The 15,660-nt window shown below is 46.3% G+C and overlaps 1 protein-coding gene across 1 annotated transcript; it reads right to left on the reverse strand.

The window, feature by feature from the left end:
- Nucleotides 1-14,566: 14,566 nt before the first annotated feature.
- On the reverse strand, nucleotides 14,567-15,514 carry PURA (purine rich element binding protein A). Its single transcript, XM_074156289.1, has one exon. It carries the CDS (start codon nucleotides 15,512-15,514, stop codon nucleotides 14,567-14,569), a length of 948 nt encoding a protein of 315 aa, XP_074012390.1.
- Nucleotides 15,515-15,660: the final 146 nt, after the last annotated feature.

Genomic DNA, 15,660 nt, shown 5'->3' on the forward strand with positions numbered 1-15,660 from the left:
TTATATTAAGTACTTCAAAGTCAGCTGGTATAATTTAACTAGAAGTGAGCAATCTAATGAAATTAGTATTTCTAGGGGGAGGGGACAAAGGTTGTGCCACTGACAACCACCGGATTACCAAGGGAAATGGGCACAGGGATGCCGCGGGGGTGTAATGAACTGTGTTACAGGGGAGTTCACGCACAGCAGCCTCAGACTGTAGCACCTAAATCTGTAATACACAGTCATTTTCTATGGCAGTCTATACACCTTCACTTCTTTGCCTTTGCTACCCAGAAACAGATATTCTTCTTCCTGAATGAGCAAATCACTTAAAGCCTTGCAATATTGTTTGAACATTAAAAATTGCTTTTTTTTCCCCTGACTATTGCCTTGCATTTCCCAGGGTAAGCCCCCACCACTGCATGCTCACAATACCAGACCTTATCATGCTCTTCTGAATTTTCCAGTCATGGTATAAACCAACCACTCTGCTCTTTCAGTCACCAATTCTTATATTTAAATGCTAACTCTAACCAAAAGTCTTGAGGTGTCTGCAGTTAACCTGTTCCTATTGCAAAATCCGATGATTTATCAAAAGCACCTACTCTTTGGGTACAATATCTACTGAAGACAGGGAAGGTGGGAGAAGCAAGAGTATTCGCCAAGACTTCTAGACTTTTAACAAGCCTAAAACTACGGTAGAGCAGCAAAGGGTTACTCGAGGTCAGACCAGTTAGCTATGGGTCCTCCGAGGCTTCTTGGGAAGAGAGGTAACACAGGTCTGCACGTGTGCGCACACACACATGGACAACTCTCCCTCAAGAACAGAGCTAGACAAGACCTGGAAAATATTGACTGGACCTCTCTCCTTCCCTTTCTGCCCATTGTCAAAACCAAGATTTTTTTGGTTTTTCTTGGTAAAACCAAAAGAAAACAGAACATATCCACAACACTAGTTGCTGAGGCACGCTCTGCGATCTGGCAGACCTGCAAGTCAAGGTCAGGGTAGGAATTTGAACTGGAGGTGTCACATGACAGGAGCAATCTAGATGCTATGCTACCCAGTATTCTGGGCTCGTTTCTCCTCTTTGGTCAACCAGAATTTGCAGCCTGGACCTAGATGTGCTCACCAGAAAAGGTCAATGAAAATCAACCCTTGTCTACCTGGCAACTTTGGTTTTAATGACTCGGTATTTTCCAGAGGAAACTCATTTGCTCACAGTTGGAAGATCTACTCAAGATGCAGGCCTTGAAGCCTTCGATCACCATCTCCAACCAGACTTTTATCTACCTTGTGCTGCCCAAGTGATCAACATCAGCTGCAACCAAAGAAGGACTCCAGGACATTTCTCCTCTCATTGCAAGCATATTTTTTTAATACCTTATTGGGTGGATTTGATAAAAACCTTTTAAAACATCCAAATAAAGATCAGTTGACTCTCTATCTCCTGCTGTTTGTCAACATGCTCAAAGATTCTGGCAGATTACCCAGAAAAGAAGATTGATCATAGAATAACAGAATGGTTTGGGTTGGAAGGGACCTTCTAAGACCACCTAGTCCAACTCCCTTTCTTTGCAGAAAGTATGTTGCTTTCAGCCTATCACATACTGAAGGGCGACAGCACTTTCTCCTTCTCAAACCAGAGTTCAGGGTTCCTGATCTGCAATTCCCAGTGCCCTGTTTAATACTTTAATTAAAAAAAATAATAATCAGACATTAGGATGTTATCTAGTCATGGAGAATACTAAGCTATTTTTTAACAGCCCTATTTTTGCTAGTAACTTTAGTGTTTCAGTCTCAAGCTCTTTTCAAACTCCTGGGTACATCTGTTGCTCTTCCTCTTGAATTTACTACCTTGCTCCAGCATCCTTGCCTCAAACACTTGAGTTCTTGAAGGAGGCTCCTTATCTTTACCATCCAAAAGGAGTAGGTGATGGATAGGTAGGCTCTCAAACATGCCTTGTGCTCCAGAATGATGCAAAGTCACTTTAGTATGAAGTAGTGCAGAAAATTAACTGCCTTCAGTCCTGCATGCTCAGTTTTTCTCCCTGCCTTCTCTCTGATATACTTAAGATAAGATTTACTCCCTAAGGCCTCCAGCTCTTCAAAGCCACTCCTAAACTTCTTAATTTCCAGATCACAGGTTACCTGCTGTACAGCATGGCTCTTTCAGTCTACTTTGCAAGAGCTGGGCTTCTGTCTTTTGATGGGATCTTGCTGGACTCCAGAAGTCCCTTTCTTTACAACTATTTTACTTCATAATTGATTTCCACTTCAGCTCTGAAGCTCCTTCATGACAGAGCTCTGCCTAACTTGGGTATCTGTAATCTTTCCAGGTATCTATGGGGCTGCCTTGACAAGTCTAAGGACTTTTATTTTTTCTGATCTTCTCCCCTGCCGTTTTATAACACAAGACTCATTTTTAGTGCAACGCCTTCTACCCCTGAGGATGCTGAACCTGTAATTGTACTGTGGTCACTGCTATTTAATGACTCAACAGTAATTATATCTTGAACCAGTTCTTACATTTTACTCTTAAATCAAGGCTAACTCTATACTGGCCTGTTACAAGAAATGATCCTTTAAGTAAATCAAGATGCTAGCCAGCTCCTTCCCAAACAATCTGGCCAGATAGCATTGACATAATTGAATTTACTTTTTCTTACAGGTTTATGAAGATGCATGAATCTGGTTTTCTCCCAAGTCCCATGAAATCCATAACCTTCTTCTTGTCTGGAATAGCCTCCATGTCCTTAAAATGCGGGACTTACATCCAACATAAATTTGACTGTGTGGTTATCACTACTCCAATTTCCTCTCAGATTTTATGGCAGCTTTTTAGATCTAGTGTTCCTTCACACCTTTATGACCCAGCATGCCTATTCGGTATAGTTGGATGGCAGATAATGCAGTATCTTACTGATTTTCATCACTTCCCCACCATGTTTCCCCACCATGTTTCAATCAGACTGGCTATGCCAAGGTCTTTTTACACCACCGAGCAGTCTACAACAACTATTTTTGTTTCATGTTTCCACACTGGTAAACAGACATTTTTCTTGTTTGGACCACATGCCCATTTCTTATCCCAATCTGCAGTCCAACAGCTGGTTGCTCTTCCTGCGTACACAACTCTGCTCTCAACCTCCTCGTACCATGCACCGCACTGTCACCCCTTGCCCTCCAGGAGAAACGGGCACATGTTTTTGTTCCTGGCATTCCCATTCAGCGCCTTCCCCAAGCCCTGACTGTCTCAGCCTTCCACCAGCACTGTGTTCAGTCCATCCTCCCAAAACCCTGTCCACTTTCTGTGCCACCAGTCTAGGGAGGCTTCGGCTGAAGTGGAAACCAGCCCGTGCTGTGACATCATGACTCTTAACTTCATGTACTCATCATAACCTTTCTACCATTTTCCCAGGCATGCCTTAGGACTTTAGGAAGACACACCACGATGTCTTAAGTTCTGTCTCCTTCTCAGACACCCGAATTTAGCTTCCCGAGTGTCTCGTCTTCAAAGATGACAGCCCCAGGCTTGCACCAAGCACTCTGATATCTTCCAGGATCTACTTGACCACTCAACAAGCAACTCATCAGATAGATCTCCTAATCATCAGGAGCAAAGCCTGTATTTCCCACAACCAAATCCTCTGCCATCCAAATGTCTCAGAGCTACTTCCCCAGCTTCCGGAGGCATCTCCAGAACAGAGAACAACTCTGCAACCAAGGCTTTAGTATTAAATTATAAATAGTCCCTTTAATCCTATCTAGTTGCAAGTCAAGTTTCCGAAAGCCAGGGCAGCCAGTGCTGAGGTGAGGATGGACCACGACCATCTGCAGATGATTTAATGCCATCTCTTCTCCACCAGCTCAGCAACTTTGGCCTCAAGACATCTTCTGGAGTTTGAAGTGCCTCGTCTTGTTGCACGGTATAGTATTTTATCAGAAGATAATCACTCATAAAGTGTGTCCTCTGGACTTGTGTGTGCAGTTCCTACTGCAATTAAGCCAATGTTCTCCGATTCCTGTAATTAAGGTAGGATTTTTACTTTATGACCATATAAAGTCCATCTTTAAACTAAAAATAAAGTGGTAACCGATTCTTTTTTTAATTACTTTAAACCACCAATTAGAGACTTTCATTGGACAAGATAAGTTACATATGGCCTTGCAGGAGCCTGCAAGGACTCATTTACCAGGACTTTTATTGACAGTTGCAGCTCAGAAGCCAATTATTTTTTTTTCCAAAAATCAAATGAGCCTCTGAGCACAGCACTGTCAAAAGACCTATCCACAAACCAAACTGTTTGTGTGCATGAAAGCAGAGATGAGAATTACATGAATTTGCAGTGCTTAGTTCAGAATTATTAATGCTAGAAAATAATTCAAAGCCTCTCTTCCCTATTTTGCTCAGAGACCTGCCTAGTTGCCCTTCAGCAGCCCTTGCAAAGGTGATCCTACTGTCATTTATTATTTAAATAAAATAATTTTTTTAATAAAAAGAAATTTTGACCCCATTTATAAATCTGTACCTGACAAGACACTGGCTTCTCCACCTCTGGTGCTGCTCACACAATATTTTTCTTAACTTGACCTGCCCACACAGTTCCTGATAAGCCAATGCTACATTGCCAGCTGTCCTCAGCATCACTTGAGTGGGAGGTTTAAATACCAGATTTCACAAAATCCTTCATCCACACTTCCTAGCCCCAGCATTTCTTGAAGTATTGACAGATAAGCAAGCCTTCACAGTTTGCCTAGAAGGGAGACAGCTGGACCTGCTTCTGCTGGACTGACACAGGAGGGAAGAGCTGACCCCTGAAAAGCCAGCACCTACTTCTTGATCCCCAGGTGAGTCTTGAGGACTCTGGACCAGCTGATGCTGAAGTGCTGATGCACACTCCCGAGGAGCTGCTGGTTTGAGCTCCTCTGCCCATACTAAATGCCTAAGCAAAAGGCAAGCCCAAGAGAAGCAAATTCCAAACCTCAGGAGACCACAAGCCAGCAGCTTGCATTGCACTCACAAACTGTTGTGCAACCACAACAGACCACGGAGAAATAAAACATATTCCCTCATGAAACACTCCAGCAAGCCCGACCTGGAGGAGAGAAATACACTCCAAGGCAGCTAACCTTCAAATGACAGCGCTGGTCTGAGATGTACTCGCCAGACAGGTCCGCCCAAGATGCGCAAATGCCATCCTGCACTCTGGCACACAACAGCGCGCCTTTCTACCCAGAGTGAGAAGAAAAAACCCCAACCTGGTCTTTGACCGGGGCCTACACACCAGCCGGAGGGCACTGCAGATATGATCAGTGCCCGGTGATCTGAGCTTGAGTTGCACATCAAGACGTTCACCAACAACAGAAAAAAGTGGCACTGCTCATTTTCTCCACTCCCGACTCCCAACAATATAAATTACCCAGGCATCTCTCTTATATAGATGTGGTCTCTTCCAGCTGCCGCATGAAGCCTGCAGCTTCACCTCAGCACCAGCCTGGTGACACAGAGGAGCTGCAAACATGTCAGTGGGGGTCCCCCCCACAGCAGACAGCAGCTTGTGCGTCCTCACATGCCAGCCCCCAAAGCCCCATGCCTGTGCTGGCCCAGCCTAGAGCAACCATGCATCGGCCTGCACGATGAGGAGATGTCTCTGAGACGTCTCTGAGAGCACAGGCTCAGCTCCTGGACCTTCCCACAAGCATGACAGTGCCCCCTCACTGTCGAAACCACTGACGTGTCAGTGAGACACCATCTCTTGCACCAAGATGGTCACCCATGGGGTCTGCCGTACCATCTCTGCACCGAATGAAATCTAAACCCATTGGGGTCACCACGGTCATGGGGATTCAGATGCCATTTGCAAGCCACCATTACGAGCTGCTCTCCATAGAAATCAAAAAGCTGAACGGGATGACATTTCAACCTGTAGAGGTTTTTGCCTGCAAAGCTGTCTAAATCTCTGCAAAGCATGCACTTCAGCTTCCCGGAGACATGCAGCGCATCGGCACCCACAGCAGCTGCCTCCCCCCAAGGTCTCGCTAGCCAAGAGGGGCACATCCTTCCACGCTGCAGATGTAACTCACACCTCTCACCTCTCCCATCTGCAACAGAAAGAATGAAGCTTTTCTTCGCTTCCTGCATATTTTAAGATAGTGTTTCAAGAAAAAAACCCTTCTGCACCATAGCCAGGAAGGCTCAGCACAAACTCCCACTGCCAGTCCTGCAGACAGTCCTCTTTTCACTTCAGTCTCCTACGTGGCCTAAGAAAAGTCTAAGGTGTGTATTTTTGCAAAGCTAACGTCAGGATGGAGAGCAAACCAACTGACGACCAGCAAAACCAAGGAATTATCTAAATTAAGACCAAATTACCTGCTGGGGAGATAAAGGAGATGCCCATTCAAAGCAAGTGCTCTCTCAGCTGTTGGCTGATCCAGAGAGGAGCAGAAGGCTGCCACACGTTGTGAACCTAAGCCTCAAGACAACGAGGTGAAAAAATGGCCAGCCATCTACACACGTGGTCTCCTCTTTTATCTAGGGCTACGTCTACAAGAGCAATCAGCACAGTCAGAGCCAAGTTCGACAGCAAAGGAGTCACTGGTCAGGAACTGAGAGTCTTATTATCTGTGTTTCGGGGATTTTACCCTGCCACGAGCTCTAGCTTAGTCTGACAGACCTAATGGCCACTGGTTGGCAGAGCTTGTCTTTTGCCTTGGTTAAACCCAAAACGAATCAGGCTATGTGCTGTGAGACTGCTCCACAATAAAACCAAGGCACGCTATGCAGGGACAAGCAGAGCACTTCACTGCAGAAGCGCACACCCGACCCAAGCTGCAAAGCCACCACAGGCACCACCAGGGCCCTGGGGACATCTGGTGCAGGGTCCTGGTCACCCAAACTGAGACAATACCTACACGCAGGCAAAACCCACAGCCAGCCTGAGCAGGACAGCATCTTGGTTGGACATGCTGCCTTCCAGAGCAAAAGGCTCAGGACCAGATCCCCTCTGCAGGTGAAGGAGAGCCAAGTAGTATCGATTCACAGAGGGACAGTGAAGCATTGTTCGGGGACATCCAGATATTCGCTCTGTCGTGTTTTAATCAGTCAACACTCAAAAGACAGCGGGACCAGAAGTCCTCTATCTTTATCTTTTCTCACTTAATTTCCAGCTGACATTTTTCAATGAAAACATACCTCATTCCTTGCTGTATGAATTCAACTCTCCCTCTTCTGCGATATTTTGCCTCAAACAGGCTACACAACTCTTTACCACTTTTACAGAGGCAGGTGTGACATGCTCCGACTCTCCCAAAACCCACGACTGCTTGTCTGGCTTCAGCCACGTGCAGACCCTGAACCATGGAGAAGCACCCAGCAGAGCCGCCCTGGCAGGGGAGCTCAGCCCTGCGCTCCCCTGGGATCAGCCGCCCGACACCCCTCGGCCATCCATGGAGAAGGGTCTGCCAGAGCTGATGGCACCTGGCTCTCACACGCTCCTCCGCCAGTGGCACCCCCTTCCCTCCACCCTGAACACCGGTTCAGAAGCCGAAGCTCTCCAAGGGTGGCCACGGCCATCCGCCTCTGCCAGCCCAGCCCTCCCGCCTTGCTCTGAAAGCCTCTTCCCACCTTCCAGATGGATACCACCTCCTCTGCTGTGACTGCTGGCAGCTTCTTCCCCAGGACAAACTCTCTTCACCTGGTTTGTACCTGCCTGAGGCCACCGGCTGGGCAATGCCTTCGTTAGTGACACCGGCACCATACCTGCCTGCGTGCAAACCCGCTCATCCTTTCCCTTACAACGTACTTCTCCAGTGATAACTTTCATGCCATCCAAAGGGAAGTGAAATATCCAGTGTACCATCGGAGAAGTAACTCTGTGAATCTGTGAACCCCTAAAAGGAGATGATTTGGCGTTGATGTCTCTCTGCTACCTAAAGCGGATCCAACCTGCATTAACAGCAAACAGTGCATGGGCCGGAAGAGCCTCGGAGCCCACCTGTGTTTCGCAAGAAGTAGGATGCGTTGCAGACCCCTGGCTGACTTTCTCCCTGACTGTAGTGCTGCTAAAATACAGTCCCATCATGAAATGCAATGCAGGCACTGCACCGCCGTCGGGAGAAGAGCAGCCTCCCCTGGCAGGGGAGCTTGAGGAGAGGAGCATCCTTCCCTGCCGCCAGGGTGTCACTCTCCCAACATCAACAGATCCCACTTGTGAGAAAAAAAGATGCCATGAACTTCAGGTCCAAATATTAAGCTCTGGTTAAAACAGGTTTTTAAAAAAGTTTGTAATTTTGAAAGTCCGTTTAGATTAATCTTAACTAGCTTTAAACTCTATACGCCTATCTCCTTGCCATGTTCGCAACCCACACACAACATTTGTGGTGCCAGCAAGCTAAATCATATGCAAGCGAGCAGAGTAAAAGGAACCACAGTCTCGAAAAAAGCTCTGGGCTGAAATTATCTTTCATTGTTGCAAGTGGCACAGGAGATGGCAACAGCAGAAGGAATCAAGAATAAAAATGGAACTTGCTTGTTTACCTTGTCGGCTTTGTCAAAACATTTTGACAACACTTTGCATACAGCCTGCTTCTCTCTTCTGCTACCAAAAATTCAGATCCCTTCACCTATCTTCACACGTCATAGAAGGAAGCCAAAAAGAGTAAAACTTTTAGGGAGAGAAGCGAACAAGCAAAAAATACAAAGCTTGGCTTGAGAACTTAAAACTACGCTGGATTCCTCTTCCAAACAGTCCAAACACCAACATGAACAGTGACCCTTCAATTACACAGGCTGAGTTAGCAGGGAACAGGCAGCCAGCAGAGGAGGGCAGTAAGAAAATAAAAGGAAAGTTTGGGTAAGCCTGACAAAAAGCAAAGCAAAACAAACTAAACCAACCAACCAACCAAAAAAAACCCCACCAAAAACCCAGAAAGAAAGAAAGAAAAAAGAAGAAAAAAAACCAACAACAACACACCACCCCAAAAAACCCACGTGCAAACCAGGATTTTAAATTTGCATTTAAAAATAAAAAGATCTTGTCAGTGTGGCTTTAACAGAGAAACTCTTCAGTGCTTTAGGCAGAGCCCTACCTCTCAAAAAGCAATCCAAGCCAGTAAGAAGCATCAGGTTTTTGAACGAGCAAATTGCACATTTGTGAAAGAAATTTGCTTTCCCTGCCTTCTTTCCAACTCACCTAAGAGAGACTCGTTTTCTACCTGCTGAACTAGCAAAACCCAGGAAATTGGTTGGTTCTAGTTATACTTGGAGTTTTCATGTTTCACAAAAGCCCCCCCAAATGTAAACCTGTTTTAGCATTCTTGTACATTAATGTCAGGATTCTCCATTTCTAGCTCCCACAACTTCCGCCACAGAGAAGTCAATCAGATTTGGTATATGCCCTGGAACGGGAAATGGGAGGTCTGGGTTTAAAGCAAACAAGCAAACAAAAAATAATTAATGTCAGTGCTCTGCAAGGTGTTGGATCCAAACTCGGTGGATCTGCTGAAGTCTTCAATCCAAAACACTTGGTAATTTAACTTAAAAAAAAAAAAAAAAAGAAAAAAGAAAAAGTTTAACCTGCTGAACTTAGAGAAAAGCAGAAAGTGGCAGACCTTTGAGGAAGGGAGACAAAGTGTGCGAGTGCAAAAACGCCACATGCCGTAGTTCACTACCTTAGAAGAAATCAGAGTTTTGCTTGGTTTGGTTTTGTTTTTCTTAAGTGCCAGGGAAACGTGCTTCCCAAAGGGTGGCTTTAGAATTTACAGGCACCAAGGTGGAAGCATGAAGTGAAGACATGCCAAAAAGTCAGGTTTTCGTAAACTCTTCTTGAAAAAGTGCATGTGTTTTTAGTAAAAATGCATATCTACCAAATCTCCACTGACCATGGGCCACTTGCATACGGAAAGTCACATCAATTTGCAGCATCAATGCTGAAATTTTTGCCTTCTTCCACCCACCTCCCCAATTTTTTTCCTTGGGAGACATACAACGCCACTGCATTAGAACGTACAAGAAATGAAAACAGTGAGTACAACTGATATAGATCCATTGACTTTTTATTACAAATGTACTTGATCACTTGGCTTCAAAAAAGTTTAAATCAACCCCTATTTTCTGTACGCCAGTACAAAGTAAAATCTATTTTACAAATTAAATACCTAAAAATTTGACAAAAATATTAAAGTTTGATGGAAAAAACAGTTATAAAAATCTTAAATCCCCTTTTAAGAAGGTAAGAGATAACATCCCCTCCCAACCCCACAGTCCTGTTATACAATATTAATAGTCATTTTTTTTTAGAATAGGTAGGTATATCTTGCTGTTAGCATACAGTCACTCTAATAGCTTTATCTGTATATACTCCAGTTAGTGCATGAATGCCATCTGATTGAATATGATCAACTATCTTTAACTGATCCCTAATTTACATTTCATAGCTTGCATAGTTTGAAGGGACAAAGGTTACACTACAGCTAATCATAAAAAAAGGTGGTTACAGTGTTATTTTTAAAGGCAACAAAGTAATTGCCCCCCCCCAAAAAAAGAAGTTATTGGTGTGTTCTGGGCAGGGGTTAAATCGCTGGCAGCTCTCTGCCCTGCAGGAACGCGTCCCTCTGCCCGGGCCGCCGTCGCACCCGCCACGGTTCAACCCCTGCGAGGGATGTGCAGGAGAGTGACACTGTCAAGTATTTTTATTTTTATTTTCCTTTTTTTTCAATTGAATTTTCCACAAGAAGGTCTCCCCGCCGCACATGGGTACGCCCGGCTGGAAGTCCCGCGGCCAGTGGGCAGCCCACAGCCAAGCTTCTGGCCGGTAGCCTGTGGGCCCTGGCCGGCTTCAGCCCAGAGGCCCCTGGCACCACCAGCCCAGGGCTTGCTCCAGGGGGCTGCGGCCAGCCCCTCCCGCTCCGGGCCGCTGGCCGCAGGGATGCCTCTCCCGGCCACATTGCCAGCCCGACCACAAAGGAGAGGAGGGAATCAACAGCGGCTTGTACTGCTGCTTTTTTTTTTTTTTTTTTCTTTTTTTACTTAACTTCTCAGAGACAGAGCGATTTTACTTTTTCTTTTTTAAAACAAACAAAAAATAATGACTTTGAATTCGGATTTGAATTGCCATTAGCATAAAACCAATTAAACGGCGGTTGTATTTCAATGGTAAATTACTTGACAGTGTCCCTTTAACTTAAAAATAAAATAACGTCAGTATTGCAATGAATTTCAAGTTTTCTTGCACGTAGTCATTATAAAGTAGTTTTTCATGCTCTTGGACCTATTCTACAAGACATTTAAAAGCGTATCATCAAGGAAAATATAAGGCATACTTCTTAGGAATTAGATATCTTGGCACATTTGAGCATACTGTCTTTCTTTAAAACAACACATATGGTCAAATATACCTTTCTTCTTCTAACATTAAATAGGGTTTTCTGTACTTTGTTTCGAATACTGAGATATTAGAGCATTGGTAAAGTACCGAGCACCTCTGGGAAAAAAAAAAAAAAACTAAGAAAAAGCAAAACAGAAATCAAAACAAAACCAGAAGTGAAATCCTACAAACGTTTACAGTCATTTTAGTCTTCCATTAGCATCATTCATAAAGTCCTAGAACATACACAACGTGCGTTAAAAGAACGCAAAAAAAGCCCAACCCAACAAAAAACAACGAAACACGCAGAAGAAAACCCGAAATGAGACAAAAACTGACCACGAGTTCTCGGACACTGTTCACCAGACCGCCAGTGGGGCTGTTACAGGCTGTACTGGTCTGACTGGAACCACGCACTCCTCCAGCCAGCTGGACCCCAGGCAGGATGCGGGGGGGCGCAGGCGAGGAAGACCCTGGGCGGGCAGCGGGGACACTGCTGGGCTCTCCTCGCCTCCTGCCACCAACTGCAGGAAGAAGCAGGAGTGTGGGAGCACGTCTCCGGCTTTGGGGAAGGCAGCGGACAGCAGGACCGAGACAATCAATCAAGTAGCAAAACCAAAGCAATTAATTTCCTAACTAGGTCTAGCAGCACAGAGAACGCAGTCCCGCACACATCACAGCTGAAGTACAATAATCACTGGAACTGCCCATCCAGACCCTCCGACTCAAAAGCAGGTTATCAGACAAATGTTTACATGCAATTGAGAACCATTTCAAATGTCACATTACGCACTCCGAAAGCTTATTTTACTACTGGGAAATAGGAAAGTGCACATTAAAGCAATTTTAAACATTTCCAGTGATTGTTTAAAAGAAACAGAAACACCTTGCTATCGGCATCTCATATTTTAACTTTCTGTGAACACTAACAGCAAACTTTGTTAAAGGGAAATAATGCATGGTACAATGGAAACAGCTTGTTTTGACACATACAGTACATCTCAAAATAAAAAGAAAAGAAAAAAGAAAAGAAAAGAAAAGAAAAGAAAAGAAAAGAAAAGAAAAGAAAAGAAAAGAAAAGAAAAGAAAAGAAGAAAAGAAAAGAAGGAATTATAACTTCAAATGGAAATAAAAAGACAGCAGGAAATAAAAATTCTTTGTGACAATCTTTTTTTTTTTTTTTCTCCCCACCCTTCCAAAACTCCATCCTTGACCATCAGTAAAGAGGCGCAGGCAGCTCCTGCTCGTACAGGTGGTGCCTTTGTGCGCAGCAGCCAGGTCTACCAGACGGCTAACTTTGCCAAGAGCGTTAAGAAAAAGGATGGTATCCCAAAAAAACTTCCAAGTGGATCAAGATCCTAGTTTCTCTGAAACGCTGTCTAATGAGTTCTGGCCAAGAAAAGAAAAGAAAAGAAAAGGAAAAAGTTTTGTTTTCACTGTTTAAGGCATCCTTTTTTTTTTATAACGTTTTCTCTTCACTCATAATGATGATAGTCATGCAGCAGTTTAATGATAAAAATATATTAATATTTTACTATACAGCAGCAAGAAGTTAGTCAATTAAAAGCACACCAAATTTTTAAAAGAAAAAACAAAAAAAAACCAAAACCAAAAAACCAAAAACAACCTGTAAAAGTCTATTATTATTCTTATTATTATTACAGACAATTTCAATTTGGACAACACACCTGAACAGATTAGTGTTCTGACAAATCTGTGTCTCCCTATCCTAGGCGTCAAGCAGAGCCCACAAGTGAGCGTGCACGCCGGTGAGGAGGCTGGGACGGGGAAGGACCGACACGGCGAGGCTCGCCAGGGATGTAGCCAGTAATAACTAGCACCACAGCTACATGGCAATCCCTTACAGACACACACCGGCTGGACTTTCGCTTTAGAACGAACCACCGAACCCCATGGCTCAGTGGGATTACTCTGCCATCGCCCGGCACTGATTTCTAACAGGCCCAGAGGCGCGAGTGGCACCGGCGGGGTCACACCGCAGGTTGGGACCTCTCACGCCTTGAGGAGACAGTGCTAGTGCCAGTGGCCACACGGAAAGACTCACTACCTGCTGTCCAAAAACAGTTTGACTGGAAACCGCTGCACGTCAGGTTAAGTACTTTAAGTACACAGAATAAAAAAAAAATATATTATGAACAATACATCTCATATACACAATAATGACAATACGTCTACTCAGCTGTAAACCAAACAGGTGCAGAAAAAAATATTACGGGAGGAAATTCTTTACTTTTTTTTCTCTCTCTCTCTTTTTTTTTCCTTTTCCTCTTTTTTTGGTTTTTTTTTTTTTTTACTATTTGAATAACTTTGGTTCAAACGTAAAAATCACAAGTTAGCAAATTTCATTTAAATGCCTTTTTTAATAATTTTTCTTCATGTTCACAGAAGTTTCACTGACCATTTTTATATGTTTAAGGTCCAGATGCAATGCATATTGTATAAAAGAGAGCACTTATTGTTTACCTTGCATGAATTAAACCTACGTACCTTTTAACTCTACAAACTTCTGCATAACATTTAGACAAAGCTCAGACACACAGCATGCCTAGCCCTCATATATATATACACATCTCTAATCACAGGTATATAGGGTGTCAAATATACTATAGTAACCTCCATGTAAGGTTCGAAATTTGGTAACAAAATGAGAAGAAAAAACTAAAAATATTATTTTACGTGTTCTAAAATATCTCTTTTTTTTTGTGCTAAAGTCAAATGTTAGCTCAACATGAAAAGGACTTTTTTTTTATATAATTCAGCAATATTATAATCTTGACCATTTTTGCAAACACTTTTAATAATAATAGCTTAAACGTGTACAAAAGTTCTCGGTTAATTAGGGAAATAAACACTCAGTTCTTTATATTTTTAATCAAGTAGGAAACACAGTTCATATATAATGTTATTACTTTTTTTGACTTTTTTTTTTTGTGTGTGTTTTGTTTTTTTTTGTTTTGTTTTAGCAGCTGCTTACTGTTTGATACGGTGGGTAAAGTGGAGGAACATCCAGCGATGGGTGGCGGGTCGCAGGCGCTGCTGCCGGGCGGCGGGGGGGCGCCGGGCGGGCGGCGGCGGCGCCGCCGGGAGGGGGCGGCGGGAGGGGGGGGGCTCCTGGCCGCCGCACCCCCCGCCCCGCCGCCCGCCCGCCCTCCCGCCGGGGGCGGCGGCGGGGCCAGTCCGCGTCCCGGGGGGCGGGCGGTCAGTCCTCCTCGGGCTCCTCGGCCTGCAGCAGGGCGCCGGGCGGCCCGGCGGCGGCGGCGGCGGCGGCCTCGGACTCGGGGGGCGGCTCGGCCCCGGCGCCCGCGGGGGGGGCGGCGGCGGCGGCGACGCGCTTGTCCCGCTGCTTCTCCTGGATCTTCTTCATCTCGTCCGAGTACTTGCAGAAGGTGTGGCCGAACTTGGCCCAGACCTTGTAGGGGACGGTGATGGAGTTGCGGTAGGTGGGCTTCACCTCGCTCACCCGCATGAAGACGCCGTACTTGTTGGAGCCCACGTCGAAGAAGAAGCGCTTGTTGTCCACAGTCAAGGAGGTGCCCTCGGGCAGCTCGGCCGGCTCCTCCTCCACCCCATAGTCGTCGATGAGCTTGGCCAGGGCGTCGCGGAACTCGATCAGGCCCTGGGCCGGCAGGGCGATGGTCTGGCCCTGCGTGGAGCCCAGCCCCGGGCCGCGGTTGACGGTCTGGCGGACGCGGAGGAAGCGCCCGCGCTGGTTCTCCTTCAGATCCATGTAGTACTTGCGGTTCTCCCGCACCAGGAACTCGCTCTTCAGCGCCCGCCGGGGCTCGTCGGCCGCCTGCGCCAGCTCGGGGGGCTGGCTGGGCCCCAGCTGGGCGTAGTGCTCGATGAAGTCGCCCAGGTAGTCGCGGAACTCGACGGCCACCGACATGGAGAGGGTCAGCCGGCTCTTGTTGCCGCCCGCCCCCACCTCGGCGATCTTGAGGAAGCGGCCCTTGGCGTTCTGCTTGACGTCCAGGTAGAAGCGCTTGTTCTGGATGTCCACCCGCTTGGAGGCCAGCTCCTGCGTCTCATGCTGCAGGCCGCCGCCCGGGCCCCCGCCGCCGCCGCCGCCGCCCGAGCCCGGCCCCCCGGCGCCCGCCGCGCCCCCGCCGCCGCCGCCCTGCTCGCTGCCGCTGTCTCTGTCCGCCATGATGCCGCCGCCCGCCGCCGCCGCCGCTCGGCCTCGGCCGCCGCTTCTCGCCCGGCGCCCCCCACCCCGCGCCGCCGCCTCTTCCTCCTCCTCCTCCGCCGCCGCCGCCGCCGCCGCCGCCTCCTCCGCCTCCTCCTCCTCCTCCG

The sequence above is a fragment of the Numenius arquata genome, chromosome 11, assembly GCF_964106895.1.
Source record: "Numenius arquata chromosome 11, bNumArq3.hap1.1, whole genome shotgun sequence".
Classification (NCBI taxonomy): domain Eukaryota; kingdom Metazoa; phylum Chordata; class Aves; order Charadriiformes; family Scolopacidae; genus Numenius; species Numenius arquata.

What these genes read in the sequence shown, in the direction of transcription:
- PURA (XM_074156289.1), bottom strand. Translation starts at nt 15,514, where the DNA reads ATGGCGGACAGAGACAGCGGCAGCGAGCAGGGCGGCGGCGGCGGGGGC.